General features: G+C 37.6%; 1 protein-coding gene across 3 annotated transcripts; it reads right to left on the bottom strand.

Moving 5' to 3' along the window:
- Positions 1 to 253: 253 nt before the first annotated feature.
- On the bottom strand, positions 254 to 23,947 carry LOC145398143 (choline-phosphate cytidylyltransferase B-like). Of its 3 annotated transcripts, XM_080271088.1 has the most exons (8): positions 23,905 to 23,947; positions 22,758 to 22,876; positions 8,977 to 9,033; positions 5,701 to 5,926; positions 4,628 to 4,779; positions 3,958 to 4,179; positions 2,188 to 2,453; positions 254 to 1,876 (listed from the first exon to the last, which is right to left on the bottom strand). In XM_080271088.1, the coding sequence occupies exons 1-8, from the start codon at positions 23,939 to 23,941 to the stop codon at positions 1,777 to 1,779; spliced, it is 1,179 nt and encodes a 392-aa protein (XP_080127214.1). In that variant the 5' UTR covers positions 23,942 to 23,947; the 3' UTR covers positions 254 to 1,776. The 3 variants fall into 3 exon arrangements, with proteins under 3 accessions (XP_080127214.1, XP_080127215.1, XP_080127216.1); XM_080271089.1 differs by lacking the exon at positions 8,977 to 9,033; XM_080271090.1 differs by lacking the exons at positions 8,977 to 9,033; positions 22,758 to 22,876; positions 23,905 to 23,947 and adding an exon at positions 12,891 to 12,966.
- Between the last annotated feature and the right edge of the window lie 744 nt (positions 23,948 to 24,691).

Genomic DNA, 24,691 nt, shown 5'->3' with positions numbered 1-24,691 from the left:
GGAGGGAGCTGAGGGACATATGTATAACCAGGTAGTGGACTTGCCCAGATACATCAATGCCACTACATGAAGGCATCATTTTCCAGCACCTGTATGTGGATATACAAGATATAAAGAGAAAAATATGTTGTAATATATCAGACAGGTTCCTACAATGGTAAGAACATGGAGACAACTGTTAGGATTTACAATAAAGTCTAGGTGGATGCTTGAGCGTCCTGGAATATGATTTAGGCTAACAAAAATGCATATATCAGACTGATATTTATAATGTATATATATATACTACAGTACAAACTTGTTTCTGTCGGAATGCATGCACAAAACTCTTACATTTCCAAGTCCTTACTGGAAACCATATAAAGCTGCTTCTAGTCTGGTGAATGCCATTTGATCACAGAGTCCACATATTAAAGCCTGTAGTTCTACAACCATGCATGTGCATAAATATGATAGAAAGTGTATGATGAATCAACTGTTTAAAGGAAAGCATGTTTTTGAATGGACTGTTCATACTGCATAACCTAAACACTGGCACTGACCTTGAATACTTTAATAATCTTCATTAACTGTTGTTGTTTTTGCCTAACCCACGCCTGTCTGGCTGAGCAGAACTGCCAACCACAGATAAGCAGCTGCTTCTGTGGGGCCGTTGATGGGTACAGTATAGTACATACACTCTACACCGAACCAGCACTCCCTTGTGGTAAATAGCGTCTCACCAGGTCAGACCAGGGTCTGTCCCCAAGGCAAGATGCAGGGAAATATGAGGAGGTCTGGCTCCCAGGTGAGGCAGCTTTGCTCCACCCAGGGTGCACAGCAATGATTTTCATAGGTTTCTCGTCAGTGCCTCATTTAAAATGACAAACATTTATTCAGAGTGCTAAAAATAAAATTCAGTGCGTGCCATCCATAGCTAATTTGATTAATCATATTACACAACCATACATGCAGAAAATTCATATATAAAATAAAAAGTAATAATAATAATAATAATTTAAAGAAAAAATGAGGTATATAGCAATAAGTATGTAGTGTTTTTTATTTCTTACATGAGTTAATATTCATCTATTCTCTTTAAACATCAAATATACTGTACTTGCTTTGAGAAGTGTTCATTGACAGTTAACCACACTTAAACCACAGAGGCCGGAGGCGTCCTTTTTACTTTATTCTTGCTATCTCATGATGACTGAAATTAGACTAGGACAAACATTTTGGCCTGGAGGGGTTAGAAAAAGCCTTAATACATATAAAGTATGCCCATACTGAACTTGGCCATGGTACAGCTGATGCTTTCTATGGACTGGAAGCTAAAGGAAAAAAATAAAAATCTAAAACGTGCAATGGGATATGTAAAACTGTGAAGGTCTTGGCTTTGACTCTGATTCTATATACTGTACATGTGGCTGAGTTTCCTGCCTAACAAATCTCTTCAAATCATTTGGCAGTAGCAAGAATAAGCTAAAAAAGACATCAGCCGTATCAGTGGGTTAAACACTATTTCATTCACCATATGATGTGGTTAGGTAGAGCTAATTAAGTAGGAGAGCAGAGCCTGAGGTGAAGGTGGGTGGGAAAGAAAGGAGAGATGGGAAAAAGGGATGATGTAATGTCTTCCAGATTCTTTCCTTTATTACATCTTCATTTACTATGTGACATGTAGAAAGTGGAGCTTAAACAGTAGGAGAGTGGAGCTTAAGGAGTGGGAGAGTGAAGGTTGAGGTGGAATAAGGAGAAAGAGGGAGGAGAAGGGGAAGGGATAGTTAGCTAGTCTCAGATACCGCCTGGCTCCTCATCATCGGAGTAATCATCATCCACTAAGGAGGCTCTGGCCCGGCTGGAAAAATCAAACTTGGAGGTTTTGGCTGGCGGGCTGCAAAGAAAATACCAACAGTAGAACATTGTGACATAATGGTTAATGTTCAGCTGCAGACTTAAATACTGATCCATTTCACTACAATAAACAACAAGATTAGGCAAAGTTTTTCAAAACTATGTGATATGATTTTCAGAATCCAGCCAGCTTTTCAAATTTTTGTGTGAGAGTGCCATCACCATCCAACTAATTACCAAGAGTCAGGGGGGAAAGTGACACACATCCTAAGTGTGAAGTTGATGCAGTTGAATAGTAGGCATAGCTAAGTGATTAGGAAAATACAGATCAGTTCTACCAAGACCCCTCACCTGTTGCACTCCTCAGAGGACTGTGATCCCGGCTTGGGTGAGGAGGGTGGGGAGAGAGCCATCATAACCGAGTCCTTCTTCTCTGAGAGGTACTGCGTCAGGCGGCCATCCCTCCCAAACAGCATCAGGAAGGCATCAATGAACTCCCGACTCTTCTCCTCCCACTTTAATATCAGGTCTGTGCGCTTGCCCTCAATGTCCTCCATCATTTCCTTCCCTTTTTTCTTCAGATCATCAATTTTGTTCTGTAGACGGTATTTCTTTTCCTGAAGGAATGAGACGGAGGTTAGAATTAAAGTACAGCACAGTACCAACAATTCAGCCTTCATGACACCAATTTACTATCATGTATGTAAAATATAGAAATCAGAAGACTAAAAACTAGTATTTCTTACAGACTCTATAATGCTGCAAACAATAAAGTGCTTATGAAAATGGTATGGTGTCTATCAAAAATATAGACAAGTTACTAAATCAAAACACTTAAAGTACTGCAAAAGCTATCATCTGTATAATTCAGCTGTTGTAATAAACTTTCTAAGACTTATAATTACTGTCACAAGCCTTGCAATCATCCAATAAATAACAAATAAATTTTCATATGAAACAATAAAAAATTTCCCTGTTGATCTGACTTATCTGGGCACTGTAGGTCTTCACACACAAAAAATGGATCATAATATACACTGGAAAACACACTAAACCTACACACACCTTCCTCAATATTACAGACACCAGCAGTATCAACACAAATCATATACAGTGGGGCACCAATTTTCGCGCCTAACTGGGTCCAAAAATAATGCGCGAAAGTGGAATTAGCGAAAGTTGGGGCATTGTCTTTATGGCAAAAAGGCTAATTGGTTCCCGGTTATCCTAAAGTAACATCAGATTTTCATTTTCACTTGCAATACAGTACATCAAATCACTATTGTACATTGCATTGTGAGATACAAACAATAAAAACTGTACAGTACACATTATATGAGGAGAAACATACCACAGAGACCAGGTTGAGGTGTTTAATGGATGTTGGGGGTAAGTATTCGAGGCGCGTGGCGGGCTTATTTAGCCACGCCAGATGTATTGGCGCCACCTCTTGCTGCCTCGCTACCACTCTCTCTCTCTGCCTCCTCAGATGCAACTTGATGCAACACTTCCACTCTGTGCTGAATTTCCCTTTGTATAGTAGAGGCCATTGAACCGTGAGAATCCAACACAATGGAGCTAGCACGCTCATACACAATGGCGGGAATGGGTGGACAGAGTGTTGACATGACGTCATTCAAGATGGCGGTGGGTTGCGGGCGGGCGGGGCAGGAAATTCAAAGTTCAAAATATTGTCCCAAACCCAAAATTTGTGCGCGAAAATCGATTTTTTTCAAGCGAAAGTGGAAGTTAGGGAATATTTGGTGCATGCCGCGAAAGTGAATTCTGCGAATCCTGCTGTAGCGAAAGTTGGTGCACTACTGTACTCTACTACGTCTTCCATCTATCTATCTATTCCCAGACGCTATAATCCCATAAGGGGTGGCCGTTTGACTCTGACTTAGTTATTTTAGGGGGAGGGACACTAACCCTCTGCCAACCCACTTGTTAACACATTAGGGAACAAACATGTGTTGGCCATATGGTTACCTCCCAGCATTGTAATGGTATTATTCTGAAACCACTCCTACACTGCCTTGCGAAATATAACACTCAATTTTAGTCACCACAACAGAGAAAGTCTACACTACATCATAAGTAACATTCTAAAACCTCTCGTACATTGATATAAGAAACGTTGAGCTCCTTGGCGCTGTATCCCCGAGCCAAGTTGCGCCGGACATAAACATCGTAGTCCTTCACTATGCGGGATACAACGTCACTGGTGGAGACTCCTTCAGTGCGCTCGGTGGAAACGAACATCCCTCGTGCCTTGATGTGGGCGTAAACGTCTGTCGCACTCCCGGTTGTGTATGGGATGTCGTCATGTGCTACAAAGTCAATCTGGAAAATGAGAGCGGGATGAGGATTAATGCATTACTTCAAATGTATAAAATATATTTAACACTGACAGTGTATTCATATGAAGGTAAGCATTCATGCTGAAGTGGAGACAATTGAAGATATGTGGCATGTAGGAGGACTGCTGGGCTTTAGGGAATGGATTACTGAGTCTATGCCTGGAATGTGACAAAGCAGAAGTTAAATACAAGAATAAATTAAATGAGGTGGCAGGGATTTGCAGTCCCCCACCCTCTATTTTTACTTGCTGGCAAAGGTTCAGAGAATATTGAAGTTCTTCTTGCTCTCTGGACTCTTATTTTGCCCCAGTCATGGGTGGGAAAAGAGGTCTGGATGATGGTGATGAATACATAAAAAAAATACAGTAATTAAAAAACATAACATGAATTATATGAAGGACACATTATATACAAAAGACTAGCTACTTTACCTTATGTTTTTCCAGGAATTCATCATCCAGGGTCCAGGGAGCATCAGGCACCACCTCATCAACATAGCGGCAATGACGGACTGCCTCGTATCGCTCATCTTCCGTCATTACCGTCCTTCCCTTCCGCCGATGGGTTAATGAGTCACTGTTAACTGTTGGGTGAGTTGAGAATGCAATGATTTAGCCAAGTGAGAACAGTATGATTTAGTCAAGTGGTAATATTATCAGCATGTGTACAGTATTACATTTAAATATAGGTATACCCCAGTTTAATGATGCAATTGGTTAAGCAAAAACCCATCGTTAGGCAAGGTATCGTATATTGGGGTAGATTTAACATGTAAAGTATAGGGATGCATTTTTGAGCCTTGGTCCCCCACAACCCAGCCCTAAACCCACCCAGATGAGCCCAAAAACAGGTTTAAAGCCAATCTAAATGGCCTAACAGCTGTCAAGGAAGCTAACCTAAGCCCAACACCTGAAAGTAACTCACTAAAACCAACAAATAAAGTCTGAAAATCATCAAATATGTCTGGAAAAAATCAAGCTTGGTAAACTGTACCACAAAATGACAATGTTCACCCCACCTATGGCTAAAACACATGAATCTAAGTCTAAAAACAGTTTATAAATCAACTAAACACACAATTTTAGTCTAATATATCATCAAAATCAGTTTTAAAAAAATCAAAACCCATCGTTAAACTGGGGTTTGGCCATCGTTAGGTATGGTGGTATTTCTACCCCCATCATTAAGCTGGAGTATCGCATCTAGAGGTATCATATATTGAGGTATACCTGTACAGTATTGGATCATTGCCATGTCATACTGATCCTATTATTAGTCTGGAATTTATAAAACTCTTCTATAATATTACAAGAAGTATGCTGGGCTCCAAATATCATATCACTGGGTTTCAAAAGTTACCGCTAAAGACTTATTAATTATTGGAATGAAGCATACGAATATTTTCATCCACAATAATTGTTATTTTTGTTTGTATGGATGAATGAATGAACGAATACATGACAACAATGCACAATACAACAAGTGTGGAGTACAATGGACTTACCTCCAACAAGAAGGTAAACATTAGGGAAGAGGTTCTTGGCCTGCATGAGCTGCCTTGCATGGCCCTGATGGAAGAGGTCATAGATGCCATCAGCGTATACTCTTATGGGTCTGGGGGCTGTGCCAGCTCGGGCCATCTCCAGGGTGATCTTGGTGGAATAGTCGCAGGCTTCCCGTTCCCTCACTGCTTCCTCGTCGTTTGTGAAGGGCGCTGGCTTGCATATTGTCTGAGGGTATTAGATTAGTAGAAAGTTTACATACATCCATACATCATCTAATCAAGAGTTAAAAAAAGAAAAAATTATAAGATTATGCAGATATGACAGAAATAACATGAAAAGGAGAGGCAAAATGGATTATGAAAGAAATAACAGAAATAACAGGAAAATAAGATGCAACCTACAAACCATTCTTTCACTCACACAGAACCTGCTGACATAATGAAGGAGCATTGCACAGAATCCCTATATGGATACAAGTTTGGTTATGTTTCCTTCCAATATAAAGCTTTTCATTTATGCATGGATATTTTTCATTCAGTACCCCCATTTTTTTCTTTAATAAGCAGTCAAAATGATCCTGAATGGAAGCACCAGGGTTTATGAATTATTTTTTGCTGATACAAAATTGTGTACCCTTATGACTGATTCACAACCAAACTAGTAATGACACTTCACTTCTTCAATAAATATAAATGATACAGCTTGGCCCTAATTAAACCTACTTTTAAAATGAAAAAAGAAAGTCTATCATAACCTTTACAGCGAGACATTTTCCCTCCATCCATCCATCACCCAATCGAGTACTTCCCCATTCAGAGCATAGGGACCCAGGGCTACGCAATGCAGCCCAGAAATACAATACGAGAGTGATCAGTTCCTCTCCCTTTTCCAGTATTGCAAGACCAGAAAATCCCAACCATCCCTCGGAAGCAGACCACTACAGACCACATTCAGCTGTGGTGCCTCAATTCACCAAACCACCAGGCATCTAAACACTTCACATAATAATTTCTAGGAACTTATCTACATTTTCAAGTGAAGAATTACTATGACCAGCCCAACCCTGGTTTGGGGCACAATTAACCATTCAATATGTAATTCATAAAGTCTGCACATTTTTCAATTCTTCCATGGCATTCTTCACTTCTGCCACTGCTATACACACACTCTACAATGATATACATTCTGATGTACATACACTATTATGATACTAGTGGAAGTGTATAATGCTATCCCATTCAATTACCAATATTATCAATGTAGGTGCAATGTCCTATTTGATCACATTAAGTACAGTATACATCCAACAATCATTACTCAAATACACAACTAAAAATCAACTGCTGCCATCACAATTCACCTTTTGCATTTTTCTATTATAATGGATGATGGATAAATTGTACACATACTTAAACCAATTAAACTACAGAAGCACCCCATTAAAATAACATCTTAATATGAAATGAAAAAGCTGTAAACTACCTATTAAACTGTGCTGTAGTACAGTATAATGCTAGAGTATTAATGATTAGCAGAATTCACTATTTTTTTTTACCACACAAACACTACACTGATTCACACAGTAAAGTTCAGTATACTATATTCACACTTGAAGGATGTCTGCTAAACTTGCAAAAACACTGTATTTACAAAAATAATGGAAACTCTTCAGCTGCACATCTTTTCTGCCTGTGCTTCACTTCACATCACCATACAAGCAGCCATTTACATTAAAGATGTTAGTTTTTAATTGTACCATTCATAATGTAAAGAAAACATGACAATGTGAAGTCATACCATCATAAATATACAGTATTATATTGTACAATACAGGTATACAGTATTCAAATAGCACACAAAGGATGTATCATGTTGCATTTTTTAATGTTCGTTAATGATAATCGCTCAATGCAAAGACAGGACAGTATACTTTGCTGCAGGAAGTACATACCTGTCTCACAAAAATTGAAAGAAAAGTACCTATTGGTACAAATGCAATTAATGTTTACTTACAAATTCAATGCTGTAATATTAACCCCTTTTTGAGTAAAGAAATTTTGAACTTTAACAATAAATCTTCATGCTGCATTAAGGATGAGATTTGTAAAATTTGTAGTGGCGTAATTGTAACTTCATTTTTAAAGTTCTAAGCTATCAGCTATCTCATGCCTGTAGTGAACACTGTGTCAACTGAGCAAGTCTGAAACCTAAAGTGTGTACTAATAGCGTAAGACTCAAATCTCTTCCTTCTCTGGTCCTCATGGAATATTTTGGTAAAGTATGCCCATGACTGAAGGGGTTAAATTAGAGCACACATGAATTTCATTCCTGCTCACTGAAAGCCAATAAAGAGAAACAGTACACCTGTAAGATATTGTCCTGTTCTGTAGATGTTAGTGTTCAAGCTGACACATGGTAGCTTTTTTGCAGGAATGATAAATAACACAGCCTAGGGTGAGTATTGCAGAAGACGAACATCCGAGTGGATTAATAAACAGGTACAGTTAGGGACAAGTCTGCCTACTATTTCACCTCATCTACTTTTCACTTTCCAGGGCTGAATAAGATTATGAACTACACAAAAAACTGGGTATGTTTCTCTAGTCAGAGATATGAAAGTTCACCTATTATTTCACCCCTTCTACTTCTCACTTCCCTCTGTCGGCTAAAATTCCTAAACAGAGAGGCTGGATATGTTTAGCCACCTGCATATAATTCTCTCTGATATGTCAGATGAGAGGGAAGTGACTGTCCAAAGATTATACAACACCAGATGTAGTGTAATCATAGGGCAACTTTTGAGTCTGGGTGTACATATTGTTTCCTATCATTTCCTTAGCGGTCATGCAATTTAGAAACCTGAATTACCAAGGAAAGTGATGTGGAAGAATAGTGTGATTTAAAGTTCTTGCAAGGTTAGTTAGGGCAAAACTGAAAGTATTGTGTACACCATGGCCACAGCTTTACTCACACTGAAATCTATAATGCACCTATTCTACCCTGACAAAGACCCCTAATCCCTTTCCGTTCAATTGATGGTCAGTTTGTCGGCAGACCAGAGGGTTGATTGGATGGGCAACCAGGGAGATTCATGCCTACCTCACAGCTATGAGTTATTAGATTTCATGCAGATGGAATTTTGTACACTATCTTCAAGTCATATAAGAATCTCAGTTCCAACAGGCAAAAACAGACTGACTATGGTAAGCCTGGTCACTCAGGAAAAGAAGGGTGAAGCAGGGATGGACTGGGCAAGCACTCAGGGGCCTGCTTACCATGTTCTTTTCCAGCCTCGACAAATATTCCCTCGTCATATATTGCGACTCACATGCCTACATAAATAGGAAACATGAAGAAAGTATAAATAAATCAGTTGAGAAAAATCTATGAGTGGAGAGCAAGGTATAACAGGAATAATGAAGAGATTATATACCGTGAATAAACCAACTGAAAGAAAATCACAAGTAAATAGCATTACATGAAATTTCAGAAGTCCAAATAGTTCACCATAAAAAAATAACACGTAATCAACATATACTGTACAGCAAAGATGCTCAGATGCTTTACAAAAAACAAATATGAAAGTTCAGATGCTTTACAAATTCCCGATGAAGGTGAAACTAAATACCTACTGTATGTGCGTGGAAGGCAAGCCAAATATAAGTCCGCTGATTCTAGTGCAAATAAAACTGCATCAAGACTGGAACAAGAGACTATTGTAGAAAGCTTTGTGCATATACTCCATCAACACAAAATTAGTCTGCTCCTAAATACATAAACTGATTTGAGCCCTGTGCAAAGGGAACACAGAAATCCACTAAAATAACATGTGAAAAAGCAAAATGCTGCAATTCAATGATGAATAAAACATATATAAACAGTTTCTCACCATAAACTAAACTTAACCCCACAGTACCCCATTGTAGGTGTAGGGATCCAAAGCTAGATTATCATAGTTCCAGTGCATTTAGAACAGATTACTAGCTAACTTCCCTCGTGGCATTACATGACTGATAAACCACAAGCAACCTACTACAGTCCAGTATATTTCACATTAGATGACCACAGTACTTCCGTTGCTGGCATTACAAGATCTATAAACCATCAGCCACCTCTTTGGGACTGAGAGTATGGTTATGGCACTCCAACTGGGCATCTAGAAGCACTCAATCATCAAACACATATTTTTAAGTGCTCCACTGATACCAAACACCATACTGTAACCTTATATGTCAGCACTAAAGATCACATTAAAACAGAATGCGAAGGTGTGGACAAGCCCTTAATTGTTTATGCTCATTTCTGAAGAATGAAATGTTGATAAATCTGTCTTCAGCATTTCGTATAATTGCTGACCAGACCCTTCTACAGGATGCAGGCTGGTTATATCTATTAATTACAGGTGCCATAATAATTAGAAGTGTTATAAATGTCAATAACTAGAGGCTTGCTATCATCTTCACTCAGTTTCAATAATTCATCTATATGAGTGTGAGGAATATGGGAACTTTACATTAATGACAGACAATGATTTTATCATCAATGCGATCAATAAAGTAACACTCCAAGTAAACAGTACGCACATTCTTGGCATAACACTTCTCACTACCACCTGCATCACGTCTAGCAGCGAGAAATGAAATGTCCAGAATGTGACATAATGAAATGAGTGTTCTTATCTCAACTCTTACATAAAACATGATCTGACCAGGGCCAGAATACCAGGTATAGACAAAATGGGCAACTGCCTACCAGACCACAGCCTGTCACAGGCCATCCATACTTCCAGAGTGGAAAAAATATATGCTTTGAGTGTCCCAATAAGGGCCATCACCCATCAGGCCATCAAAAAAGGCCATTATAGGTCATGCCAAAGTTTCACTGGAAATAATGGAAAAAAGAGATCTGTATGTTGCAGGCCAACCATCTGTGTTGCCTACCAGGCCACAGCAGGGTTAATCCGGTCCTGGATCTGACAATCTGTGTCACTGTGTTAGAACATGTCTGCTTCTGACCCCACTGTGATGAGATGCTAGCACTTCATCCCATATGTATACCTGCTGGTACTACAGGTATCATTACAATTTATATCACTTAATCAAATGTTGCCTACACAAACCAAATTTTTATATTAATTGTTGTAGCCAGTTCTTTATACCCGTACTGCACAAATAAAAACCAAATGTGACAAACAATGAAGCCATGAAATTATCAGTAAATTCTTACATATTTACACAGCACAGTTTTGAATCAGCTATGATTACTTCTATTAATAAGCTAAAGAAAAGAAAGAAAAAAAAAAAATCCTCTAGTCACAAATCAGGGCCAACACCAATCTGATAACATCTTCATTCCACTACTTCTACCTCCAGTCAATATTTCTCAGCTGAAGGGAGACTTAACATGGTGCAGTGGTTAATGAAGGAAATCTCTAACCTCTCCCATTCAAAAGCCCTCTGATGGTTGCAAAAATATAATGAAAATTACATCCTGTGGCTGAAGGGGCAGATAAAATACTCTGGATCTGTGCAAATTACAAAGGCATACACACTTATCTTTATGCACAAAAACTTTCAGGTAAATTAGCATCATTATAGATAGGTTAAACTCTTCAGCTCCCCAACAACTTTTTACAGTTTATTCTTGCTACTTTAAAATTATGTTATTAAAGTTAGGAAAGATCACATCCATACACAGTCTCGTGAAGGCTGTATCAAACCCGTCCAGTTCAAAGGCTATCTCCCGAGGTGAACAACATCATGCAGAGATAGCAACAGTGAGAAAATGTCATAGTACAGAAGTGGTTAAGTGGCAGGAGTGGAATGTTGATCAAAAGGTCACATTATTGATCCCTGGCTATGGTAGGAATGCTCTGAATATCTGAGTTCCTTAACCCCATCAGTCTGATTATGTAATTTTTCTTATCTCTAAATGACTCTATTCTGCATTGGGGGAATCTCCTGTAGTGAAAGGGTAAATGAAGCTTACACCTGCTCCACCCAGCTTGATAAGTTTGCCCAGAGCTGAATAAAATCATTACGAGATGGCAAGAAAGCAACTCATGTCCCAGAGCTAAAGGTCAGAAAACTTCCACAAACTCACCTGGGAAATTTAGGTATAGATTTCAAATGCTTTCACTGCATGAAGTCTTTCCAAAAATAAATAAAATAGTCTGGACGTAGAAGTAAATCAACAAAACATGTCATTGTATTGAACTAAAACTGAGATAACTCCCTTCAACTGGATGAAAATGTTGGGAAGTAACAAGTACAAATTAAAAGCAACTTATTATTGAAGGAGTTTAAAATCTAAGGAAATGGAAAGACAGCAGAAGACCAGGTACAGTATCTTTATTACCAAAGACGTGGCCTGGATAACACTACTATGAAATGCATGATGGAAAAAATAAGGATATGGGAAAGAGGAATTAAGGATAATGAGAGGAAACCATGGCAGGAAACACGTGACGACAAAGGATTATGGAGAAGCATTGCAGGAAAACAAATGAGGGGAGAGAAGAAAGGAAAACTGAAGAATGAGGAAAGAGGAAAATGAGGGGAGAGAAGAAAGGAAAACTGAAGAATGAGGAAAGAGGAAAATGAGGGGAGAGAAGACAGGAATACTGAAGAATGGGGAAAGAGGAAAACGAAGGGAAAGAAGAAAGGAATACTGAAGAATGGGGAAAGAGGAAAATGAGGGGAGAGAAGACAGGAATACTGAAGAATGGGGAAAGAGGAAAGGCACACTCGTAGCAAAACAAATGAGGGTGGAGAAGACAGGAAAAAAAAAACATAGCTGAAGACACATGAGGATATATGCGAGAGGACAAATATAGTACAAATGAAGACAGAGGTGAAATGGATTTGATGCTAGAACAGAACAGCGAAAAAACTGAGGGTAGAGGTGATAGAAAATGCATAACAGAAAACAAATGGGGATACAGGAAGAGAGAAAAGCAGCTAGAAAAGGGAGAAAAAGTATAACTGAGCAGAGAGGAGAAAAATATGGGTACAAAAGAAAGGAAACCAATAGTAGCAAAACATGTAAGAGAACAGACAAATGGATATAAAAAAAAAAAAGATGTGAAAAGTAGACAAGAAGTGAAAGCACACAAGAAAATAACTAAGGGTAAATAAGGGAAAATCAGAGAAGAATAAAACTAAGGGTAGAGGAGAAGGGACAAGCATACCCCTAAACGAGGTGTAGCTGGGAAGGTCTGGTTGCGAGTACGCTTCATTCTGTCCCACGACTTCCCCGACACCTGTGTTATCTGTGAGGGGACAACATCCAGCGGAAAAAAAAAAATCAGATAGCAAGGTTATGTGGCTGATGGCAGAAAAATAAAAATAAAAATCAGATGGCGTGGTTATGTAGCTGAAGGCAAAAAATAAATAAATGAATAAATAAAAAACAAATAAAAATCAGATGGCATGGTTATATGGCTAATGGCAGGGGGAAAAAAAAAATGAAGGGGGAGGGGTAGGTTATACGTCTGTGAGCAGGGGGAAAAAATGGTGAGGTTATGTGGCAGGCAGCAGAAAAAAGGGAAAAATACAAAGACAAGTTATATTATTAAGAGTGGAAAAAATACAGAGGTTATGTAGCTGATGTGGAAAAATGAGGCAAGGGTTAGGCAATTAGCAGTGGAAAGAAACAGAAGACTAGGTTATATAATTGAGAGCATAGATAAATTAGAAGGTGGGGTTATGTGGCTGACAGCAGGGGAAAAGAAAAATTGTGATTAAAAAAAAAAAAGGGAGGTAATGTGAATGGGATGGAGCTTTCCTCTTCCTTTTCTATTTAACTAATTTGAAGAATGACTTGAAATGGTGTCTAGGAATTATTGACATTAAGGGAAGGGGGGGGGGAACATATGAAGGCTATGTTATGTGGCTGATACAAAAATTTTCTTTTTGCTTTTTTATATTAGTTCAGAGAATGAATCAAAATATTATTAAAGAAACAAATGTCTGGGTATCAAAGAATTCCAGAGATCAAGGGAACTTGTAAAAGATGGAAGTAAGTATACATCAAATTTTAGTATAATGTCAGTTTTTAAAAATCTACTTTAGATATTTAATAAATGACTGTGTATATAAAATGAAGTACAAGTATTAAACTACTGTATATAAAACAGTAGGCATACAGCATACAAATAACCTTTATCTGCTGTTAATCACTTCATACGGTTGCAGCCATCAAATACTACTTGTGTGAGTGCAAAGACAAAGTACTCTGCAGATGGTTTTTTCATGCTTCTGTTACATGGTTTCCACAGTGACACAGAGTGAGAGATGATGATGATGTTCCATAATACAACAATACAGTGCACAATACAGATTTTGTTATATTTTTGCCTAGAGTACAGTAAGTTCATCTCTATATTGGCCCTTCTATTTCTTAGCACTTGTTTTATAATCATTATTCATAGAATTTACTTTAAATATGTCAAACAAACACTGGTACAGTGTTTAACACAATATAAATTTCAACATCTGCAGAAAGTCTCGTCAGCAAAAAAAAAAAAAAAATTGTCATCATCATCAAAATAATGATGAAAGTATTATGGTGCTACATAAACCTTCTCAAGGATTATGATGCATCTGCAGCTGCTATGGGCGACACATCAAATATCAAAATAATAAAATTGTCATTAACACTGGATATCAATAAAATCTAACGTGCCACAGAGGAACATCACCAGCACAAAACAGAACATCCAGTAATTTTCTCCTCCCTCCCAGAGTCAAATATTTTTTTCTTGGAACTACTGGTAATATGAAAAACTAAAAAGAGCATTGTGGGAAAGCTCATAAAATTCTACTTCAAGATATGTTCTTATATAATAATGGCCACAGGCAAAGTTTTGAACTTTAGATATGGTTTATACCAATTAATACAATTTCTGAGGACAAGAATGAAATGTGTTTAATATTCCCTCCTAATATAATTACTGGGGAGAAGTGGGAGGGTTCAAAAGGGCTCATATATAACCACTGTGGCGGTATGGCACTTCCTGGCGTTCTAATATAACAGGAGCATTACAATATTCAAATCAAGGCACTTATCCCAACAAGAATCAATATAATGAGAGCTTACTGCACACATTCTCTAAATTACAGTTACAGTGAAATTCAAGTTGTGTACGAGGGTGTTACTGAACATCATACTGCACTTCCTGTTTCACAACTAACAACTGAAAATTTGCTAATCCATACCAGGACTATATATCATGACATACCATGAAATAATAACAATCTTTGAACAATAAGAGGCAATTACTTGTCACAACATCAATTACGTTGTAATTCTGCATAACACGTACGTAATAACTTTCTTTTTCTCTTTCTCTCTCAGCAAGACTCCTGGGAACTCCATGAGTGAAAATACTATGGACTACCAAAGACTATTATTTTAAGACATTTAAGTTTATGTTCCACTGAAACTGACAGACTAAAAGTAACCACAATTATTAAGCAGAACATATGACTAATGATCACTGTATTCTATTTTCTATTTTACTTATGCACTATTAAAAGATGAGGCACATTTCACTATGACAAACTTATAATCCTTTTTCTGTACAACACAGGATCAAATGACGCTGTATGAAAAATAAATACACATAATAAAGTACAGTATATACATTATAAAAGTTTTGAAATGTAAAAAGAATACAATAATGAAAAAATACACACATAAGAATACATACACAAACTTATTCCAACTGTTTGGAGAAGATAATACAAGGCTTGTGTTATGTCTCAAGGCGTCTAGACCACTGGGAACTGTATCATCTTAGCCAGCACTGATAGGTTCCAGTGTGCCATCACCAAAGATAAGGCCAAACACACCACAGTCAAAAGTCCATCTGGTCTTTGGCATTAAAGGGTCAAGGATAACCAATTAATCCCTTTCCCTAATGAATCCCTTGCTCTAATTAATACCTTCCTGGGCTTTAATGATTCTTATCTCCATTTCATATCCATCCTTTTCCTCAGACTCTGGTGCTGGAGAGGGATGCCTTCAGGTGGTGGCACTGATATGACCAGGTGGCTCCACTGCCTGGTTATGCCTCTCTCAACTTCCTCTCCATCCCCCAAAAGGAAGATGGTGAGCTAAATGGTAATTTCGGCCTATAGTTCAATCGGCTCATATTTTGATGAGCCTAAGATTGCAACAACTACTACTACTCCTCAAATTCTCTTAACTATTAATGTTTGGGATATACTTCACCTAAAATGAATAGAATATCCTGTTGTTAGTCAGAATGAAAAAAAATAACAATAATAATAATAAAATTTAGCATGACCAAAAGGCTTACTGTTTCTAACCCCTCCAAGGAAGGGATGTCTTAATTAACTGAGTGAATCAGCTGCCTTTATTCAGCATAAAAATATTAATGATATACCTAACTTGAATAGGATAAGCTCTCATTATCTATTACTGTACTGGTATTCCACTTCTTTCTCTCTATCTCCATTCTATGGCCTGAACTACTACTTGTGTGTGTGTGTGTGTGTGTGTGTGTGTGTGTGTGTGTGTGTGTGTGTGTGTGTGTGTTTCACCAGTATCAAAAATTTATCAGTATAACTTTCGAGTCATACTGTTCCATCCCCATATCCGCATTACCCTCCAACTTTTTTGTTACTCATACTGTGCAATCACTAATCTCAAGTCATGATTTCCTGCCTGGCTTCCTGTGTTGCCACTCTTAATCATCATCTTGCTCCACATATCTCTTCACTATCTCCTGCTACTACTTTCATCCTCTTTGCTTTCCACACTGCCTTTCTGTTTATTCTTCAATTGTACTCTCCTATCACTACTGTCAAGTCTGATTTCTGATCTTCGTTCATTCATTTCTTCGGTCCACTAATCTCTTAATATATCTGCACAATTTCAAGTCCACTTCTACCTTTTTCAGTTTTTTTTACAATATCTTCCTTTCCTCCTTTCCTTTCACTCTGACTGTATGATCATTACTCTCACTCAATGACACCTCTTTCCACAATGGCCTTATGCATTTTTCTCCCTGATCTCAGCTCCACTATTCGCTTATTTCTAATTCGTCACCATCATCATCCTAACCCTTTTTCCCATCTAAGGCTACGATGAGATAGGGTTCAGAAAATAAGGAAAGAAAAAGCACAAATGGGTTAGACCTATCAACAGCAAGCCATGTAAAATAGATCAGACAGCCATTCAAACACCACCTAAGTTCCCAAAATCCTGGCTCCACATGAAAGGTTTAACCATTTGCACGTATTCGTACTTCTCAACTTCTTGCACACCGGTATTCTGCTCTCTAAGGCATACTGAAGCTGCCTACATTCTGCAACATGGGATGCAAGCTAATCAAACCTAAAAACCATAGATCCAACAGGGCTGTTTGGCCAGACTGCCTAGGGAACAACTACTATTACTACTACTACCACAGACCCATAAAAAATTGGGGGTTCGTCTTCCTCTTTCCAATATTAGTTTTATGCATATGCATCCACTTTTTAACTTAAAAGACATCATGGAGTTAGAGAAAAGATATCTTGTTTGAAAGGACACCAAACTAAGCTTTCACTGGACCCACCAATGTGACATAAAAATACCTCCACTAATACCACATCAGTCCAGAATGTGATGGCTATAGTATGCATTTAATGTGGATGATGGTATTAATGTCCAACTGGTAACATGTGAAGGTGGCATGTAGGGGGATTGCTAGGCCTCAAGGAATGGACTGTCAAATGTTGGTCTGAATTATATATATAATAAAAGAAAACCTTCATTGGGAATACCTGTAGGTCAATCAGCCAACTCTCAAAACATCTGTCAGTGTGATACAGTACAAACATCTGTCTGATTACAATATTTATAAGATGTAGCAAATGAATCAGGGCAACAAAATCAGCCACACTAAACTAAACGAAGGGACTATAAGATAAGCAATCCCAATTCATCACTGCAACTATGACACATTTTAGTATCTTTAAAAAATGAATGATTAGTCACTTGTTTTTATCTCCATAAAAAGTAAAAAGTAAAAGGAAAAGAGAACAAGCTAACAAAACACTGTCATAAGCCGGAGATAAGATAATCTCACCGAGTCAAGTACATTCTCACTCAGTAAATATTCTACTGTCATCAACTTACATAACTCTCCTCGCTTCTTAATCATGCCACCAATAGAAAACCTAAGTAGTATATCCAATGCATTAATACAGCAATGACAAACAGATCATCTTATACAATGATATTTGATGTAAACAACAGGGTGTCAACGACCTGATATTATCTCGGGCCTCTTGAATTCTGTGACATACGACAGTTCTTTCACCTTAATCTGATCCATATTTTCATTCACCTATGGCTTCATTTTGTATAACCCAAAAGTGGAATTAGAAAAAACTATGGCTCTTTCCTCTCCACAGCACTTATTTATCACCAGCATCATATTTTAGTGCTAGTCTATCGTTACAGCAGAACATTCCACAAGTAGAGATGGTAATTTTAGACCAAGTTAGTGTGAAAAGATAACAGATACACTGCTACCTGCTCACAATTTTAATTATGAAAGATATCTCATACTAAGCATACTACTGTAATGAAAGCTGCATCTAACCTCTCCAATCTGAAAAGTCAGTCCTAAGCTACACAAAATCATCAGGTGGTGGACTGATTAAAATGAATAATACATCATCAGACTGAAAGGGTTAGCATCTACAGTGCAATGACCTAGGTGTATTTTTTCAACCTGTTTTTCTTTCTTCTTCAGGACATTTTTCTTACAGTTCTCTTTCTACCTCAAGACGTGTTTATTCAGCTCAGGAGAGACTATGCAAAACTGGAGGAGTCAACTGTACCCTTTGTCAAACTCTTTTAACGTCTTCAGTCCAACAACTTATTTTCATTCTACTCTACTTCACCATCATGTCCTTCAGCCCACATGAGAATTTTCAACCTGGAGGAGTTAGATTTAGCCTTCATTAGCCTCTTCACTACAGGAGGTATTGCATGAGCTGAGTGAAATCAGATGGAGGTGGTAAAACGATGTTAATAAAAGACAATAACAGATTCAAGAAGCTAAATGCAAATAGCTCTTACTTAAAACTGAATCTCATTAAGCTGATATGAACTGACACTTTTTCTTCACTTGGAGTAATTATGAGACTTATAAAATTATTCTGAATTAAAAATATGAGTGATTTTTGTGTGTTTTACTCCTGAATCACAAACCAGAAGGCATTTTTTTTTTAAGTCCTATCAGTTAAGGTTGCATTTTCCTGAAGAAGAAGAAGAAGGTTTGTGATTAATATATACCAATTGCAAAAAGGATCATTAAAACTGATAATCATTTTTATCATCACAATTTTCCCCTGTAATATGCAAAACTGAATTTACCTCTAGGTTCCCACTCGTACTGATAAACTGTGAATGACACTTTTTTTTTTTTAAGAATACATCCTAGAAATAAGTGAGGGCCAAATGAAAAAGAGGCATCAATTTCTTTAGTTTTCAATATATAATAAAAATACTGGGCGGTTTGTGGCCACCCCAAAGGGGATTGAGGCGTCTGGCAATAGATAGATAGATAGTCAGATACAGTAAGTATTCTAAAATATGTTACCTTTTTCCACACACAGTAATGGCTATCAATATTGCAAATTTGCAGAAATAAACAATTAGCTTTGCAGGTTAAAAAAATGCAATAGTAACATGCAATGTTTCTGCATTTTATGGTAGACTTAATACCAACACCAAAAAAAAAAATAATAATAAAAGGCTACTTATATCAAAGATGTGTGGGAGAACGGCCTATTCATTACCTCATATCTAAACCTAAGCAATTTTTCTTCTTATCACTTTGCCCTGGTAACCACACGTATTATCAGTACACCTTTTGTATGGGTACCTAGCAACCTGTTACACAATGACCTCTTGAAACTGACCTTGTACACTTCACCCCTTCCAGACAGTGACAAACATGTGTAGGTGATTTTATCTTGCCATCATCAGACAAGTGTACTCAGTTTGGCAGACTTTTCTAACTGATGGGGGAAGATAAAAGTCCATATGCTTATCAATCAAGGAAGCTCCCTAACATCTCCTCGTAAGTGATGTATTTTGCTTATTACACATAACTGTCCTCTTCTGTGTTACATAAATCCTTCCAGTATCGCCAAGCACCTTTTTCTTAGCAATTTATTTTGATTATTACATCTTACAGCTCTCTTCTGTGGTACATAAATCCTTCCAATACCACCAAACTCTGCATAAATACACTAATGTACAAAAGGATATTAACAAGCTACATCCAGAAATGAACAGCTTACGAAAAGGTGTTAGGAAGCTTCCTTAACCAACCAGAATCCCTCATTCCTACTAGTGTTCTTCCTATCTCCAGAAGTGAGGGATAAGATATAACCTTAATTTCCCCTCACTACTAAAAATATCTTTGTATTCTTTCTATGTGTGCATTCAATTTTGAAGCGACATTACTAACTGGTGGGATACAATATACATTTAATTTGATCTCCAGTCTTTCAAACGTAGTGTGTCCAGACATCTCAAAATGATCGGATCTTGAATTTGGCTCTCTATTGTATTTTGTTTTTCTCTTGGAGGGAACTGTTACTGCGGGCTCATGGCCTTTGGTTCCTTCTTCCTCGCATAAAAAAAAAAAAAAAAAAAAAATGCCTGTTTACTACTTGAGATCATTCCTAAACTGAAAAAAAATCATCTGGATACAGCAAGATTAAAATACAACACCACACAAAGATACAAAGGAGAAATTGAAGAATGTATAATTTCCACCCTCGTAAAAATAGAATGTAGAAATGTTGAAAAAAGGGAAGAACTGGTGCAATAGTCTTTAGAGCACATTTTCCCTTAAGACCCTGTGAACAACTAAACTGTCTCCAAATACTAGATCATCTTCATTTGCATCCTAACATGTGTCTTAAATTTTACTAAGCTGTACACTGTTCAATTTAATTAGGTGTAATACTGCTGTCCCTCCATCCTGAATACTGACCTGTAACAAGAGACTATGACTAGAATATGGTGCTAATCATGAAAAAGTTCTATGGGAAGGATGTTGTGCCATAGTACAGGAACTTATTCTGCCACTGGCCTAAGGAAATAAGCTGTAAAATGATGAAGATATCCACCTAGTTAAAATGAATATACAGTATTTTCCTGCAACATACTAACAGCTTTGAGCTGTGAACAATATAAGGAGGATGGAGAGGGTGGGATGACGGTACCAAATGTAATAAGTGAAGCAAACAAAACTGCCAGGTGCCTTCAGCATTGTCTGCCCCTTTGAACCCAGAGTTATGGCACTTAGCGAGTGATGGCAAAAAAGCTGACACCATACTCTGTTTAAATAATGTACAAAATCATATTAGCCAGCCCTATCAAAAATAAATTACTAAGGAAGAGGTGCTAGGGAGCTTCCTTACTCGATGAGAATAGGGGCCCTTGTGTATGGCAATCCTTGGTCTTGATATCGAAGAGAAAGGATCAGTTCATACCTCTCTAATACCTGTACCACAACTCTGTAACTAGCTGGACTACACTATGGATTATCAACCAGAAAAAGACAGCAGCATCACCTCCTTTAAATGCACACACCATATAAAATAATAACTACAACATGTTTGTTCAATGGGATGTTGTATATAACCTGCATCTGATTTACGTACCTTAGAGTTAAGTTATAATGAAGTAAGAGCAGCATGTACTTTACTGCAGGGTACAATATAATTTAGTCATTAATAAACAGCACTGAACTACATCATCATAAAATACCCATATATAAAAAATAATCATACTGCATACATAATAATCATATGGCAACAGCACATTCTTCTTGCCATAAAACCTTCCTGTGTATGATGTACAGTTGGCAATAAGTCATGTTACCTCTCCTGCTTCTCTTTCCACAGACATTGAAAATCAGCCTCGTAAAATGCAACAACCTCCACTGATGACTTTACTTGGCCACAAATCAGTCATGTGTTGCTTATTTTGAATTATCCAGTCAATTCTCAGTGTCCATGGAAAGAAAAGCACAAGAGGCAACTGGATTTTTGTTGGTGACAGTACATTCTATGAATCAGTGAAATGTTACTAAATACACAAAAAGAACACAGTCAGATATACAAACAGGTATGGACTACACCATAATAATACTTTAGTTCAAATTACAGAATTAAGAGTAAATACAAATGAGGGTGAACACAGTGACTCAGTATGCTGCTCCAAATACCTAGTTAATATGGGGTGACTCAACATGTGAAAGTGTAACATTCTTAAGAGTTTTCTTGTGTGGTTCTTAAGAGAGTGAGTTTTTTAGAGCCACCAAAGTGACAACCTGTCTCTACTTAACAACCTCTATTTGCTACAGCTCTACAACAGTGGAGGAATTAATCCCTGTCATACATATATCAATACTGTACTGTAACATGTTGAGCAGTAAGTAAAACACAGTTGCATACGGTATGTTACTGAAACACTGTACAGAGACAATGACACCATACACGAAGGGTGGAGAGAAACCAATCAAAAGCAATTTAACTCCTTCACTCTGATGACATATTTTGAGTGTGTTTCCTTGTTACTATTACCAGGAACTTTTATTCACCTCAGGGGAGACTTTTCAACCTGGAGGCATTAAATACAGTGCTCATTAACCCCTACACTACTGGAGGCCCTTTCTAACTTAAATAAAACTGCCTAGTGGTGGCCTAAGTACAATTACAAATACACCTTCAGATTAATGGGGGTTAACTCCTTCAATCGAATTACAAATTTTTCATTAAAATTTGTCTACTGCTGGATGATTTTTATTTAACTTACAAGATCTCTTACTCCGATAGGGATAAAGAAGGCTATATCCAACTTCTCCAGTTTGAAAAGTCTCCCCATCGCTGAATACAAATGTCTGGTATTAGAAACAATAGTGTCAAAATCATGTCACTGTGCTGAAGGGGCTAATACTAAACATGAACTAAATTTTGGTCCTCAGGCAATACCGTGAACTCTCGAGACTTACCGGTTTCTTAAGCGGGGGAGTGATGGGTGCTAAACTGTAGTCGCCTCTCTCTACTGCCGCCACCGATTCCGCGTGGCTCCTTTTTCTTGACACGCTACTCATTTCATACTGCCGTGAGTCTGCAGGTAAGCCAGGAAGTCAGAAGGGATTGAGAGATAAGACTGACAATGTTGTAAGTGATACCATAATACAATAAAAAGACTAACCAAGACTAAAATGACACCAGACAAATCTCTTACTTATATCTTTTCAAAATATTCCTTTCTTACTGATTCTTCATCATCGTTATAATCATCATCCTAATCATAATGCCCACATAACAGTTGGGGTGAGACCATATAAAAAAAAAATGAAGAGAAGTCACTGATAACATACTCAGTGATGTGGGTTACAAAATCATTCTCATATCACTCGAGCCTTCCAAATCTTCATTCCAATTCAAAACACTCTGCATATACAGTTTTGTGTGTGTGTGTGTGTGTGTGTGTGTTGTTACTGAGTTATTACTGGTGTACAATTCTATAGTATTTCACCTCTCTCTAGCTTAAGCCCTGTTAATGGTGGCTTAGCCTGCCATGGATTGGGGGATGGAAGAACTGTCACATGATTATTATACCGGGAAAGGTGCAATCATTAGGGAGGAAAAAAAAATCATGACTAACACACACAAGCTTACAATACTGGCCTTATATTATGATTAACACCAAATTATTTTATCCAGGAGAAGGAAATATGATGCTGATGGTAAAATTAAAAGTATCATATATATAATTCAAGCTACATTTAACTAGCGATAAAATAGCCGACCGGATATGAACAAGGTGACCGTCTAAGGTGCCAACGAGTAAAAAATAAATGAGATAGGGAAGACCTACCTTTCTCACGGGCCTCTACGTGTCACTACCATTGCTTGTGGGATTTAACCGCAAAATACCACCCATTACATAACTCTACTCGTTACATAATGCCAAGGAATAGGAAACTTGGCAACTGTTGACCTTTTAACCCAGAGTGAAAACAAGCTCGTATATCTAAATTACACAGGAATTTCACTATACACCTTAAACGAAAAACAAAATTTACGACATGAGAAACTTATTATGGAACGCATAAGTCAAACTGAAGCCGTGTATCTCTATAACTAAACCTTCTTCCTGGGAGCTGATTGAAGCAGCAGACGCCATAACAAAGTCTTCTCTGCTATTGGTGTTCTATGCGCGTCTTGGTATCAGTATTATCTTATCACAGCTTAAATAACGATAAGATAGTACAAGAATATCGCTTTTATGATATTCGTATGTGCTTCATGCAAGAAAATTTAAAGGTGTTACACAGATATTAACATGATTCCTTAAAATAAACAGTATTTTGGACAGTCCTACAGAGGAGATTAGCGGCCATGGGACGGTGATTCATCTATATATAAAATGAAGCGGCCACACAACCTCGGACCTTTAAATAGCCCTTTAAATGAGTAATAACCCTTTAAATGAGGCAAACACGAGATATTCGTATATTTTAACCCTTCTGGTGACATGTATCAAGCATGCATGCACTAAATTTTGCCCAGTACTAAAAAATTGATTAAAACAATACACATTGACACATGTAATAAGCATTTATCTGGATATACTCAGCGACGAATGCACAGAATAGTAGTAAATATCAAATCATTTCCTTCAGTCCCCTAAACTGGCTCAGCGTAGTCCGATATGTAATAAAATTAACACAAGAGGCCTTCCCTGGTGCAGTTGATGCATAATGAGACACATAAGCGCTCCAAGGCACGTAATAAGTCAAGAGGACAGGAGGGCGGGATACCATTAGGAGTTGACATACCTGCAAGTTATCAAATCAACATTTTAACGAAGTAAGAAAATAGATTTCTAAATCTTTAGATTATTCTAACAGTTTCATATCGAATTCCAGTGCAC

This window comes from Coenobita brevimanus, chromosome 44, assembly GCF_032717465.1.
Source record: "Coenobita brevimanus isolate Jiangsu-jjx chromosome 44, ASM3271746v2, whole genome shotgun sequence".
In the NCBI taxonomy this organism is placed as follows: Eukaryota; Metazoa; Arthropoda; class Malacostraca; order Decapoda; family Coenobitidae; genus Coenobita; species Coenobita brevimanus.
The sequence above is the reverse complement of the archived record's forward strand: the minus strand, read 5'-3'. Positions and strand labels throughout refer to the sequence as shown.

Coding starts and splice junctions, on each gene's coding strand:
- LOC145398143 (XM_080271088.1), bottom strand. CDS start 23,941: ATGGCGTCTGCTGCTTCAATCAGCTCCCAGGAAGAAG. Junction 22,877..23,904: donor AATCAGCTCCCAGGAAGAAG/GTTTAGTTATAG, acceptor GCTTACCTGCAG/ACTCACGGCAGTATGAAATG. Junction 9,034..22,757: donor CTCCCCCGCTTAAGAAACCG/GTAAGTCTCGAG, acceptor CTATTTATGTAG/GCATGTGAGTCGCAATATAT.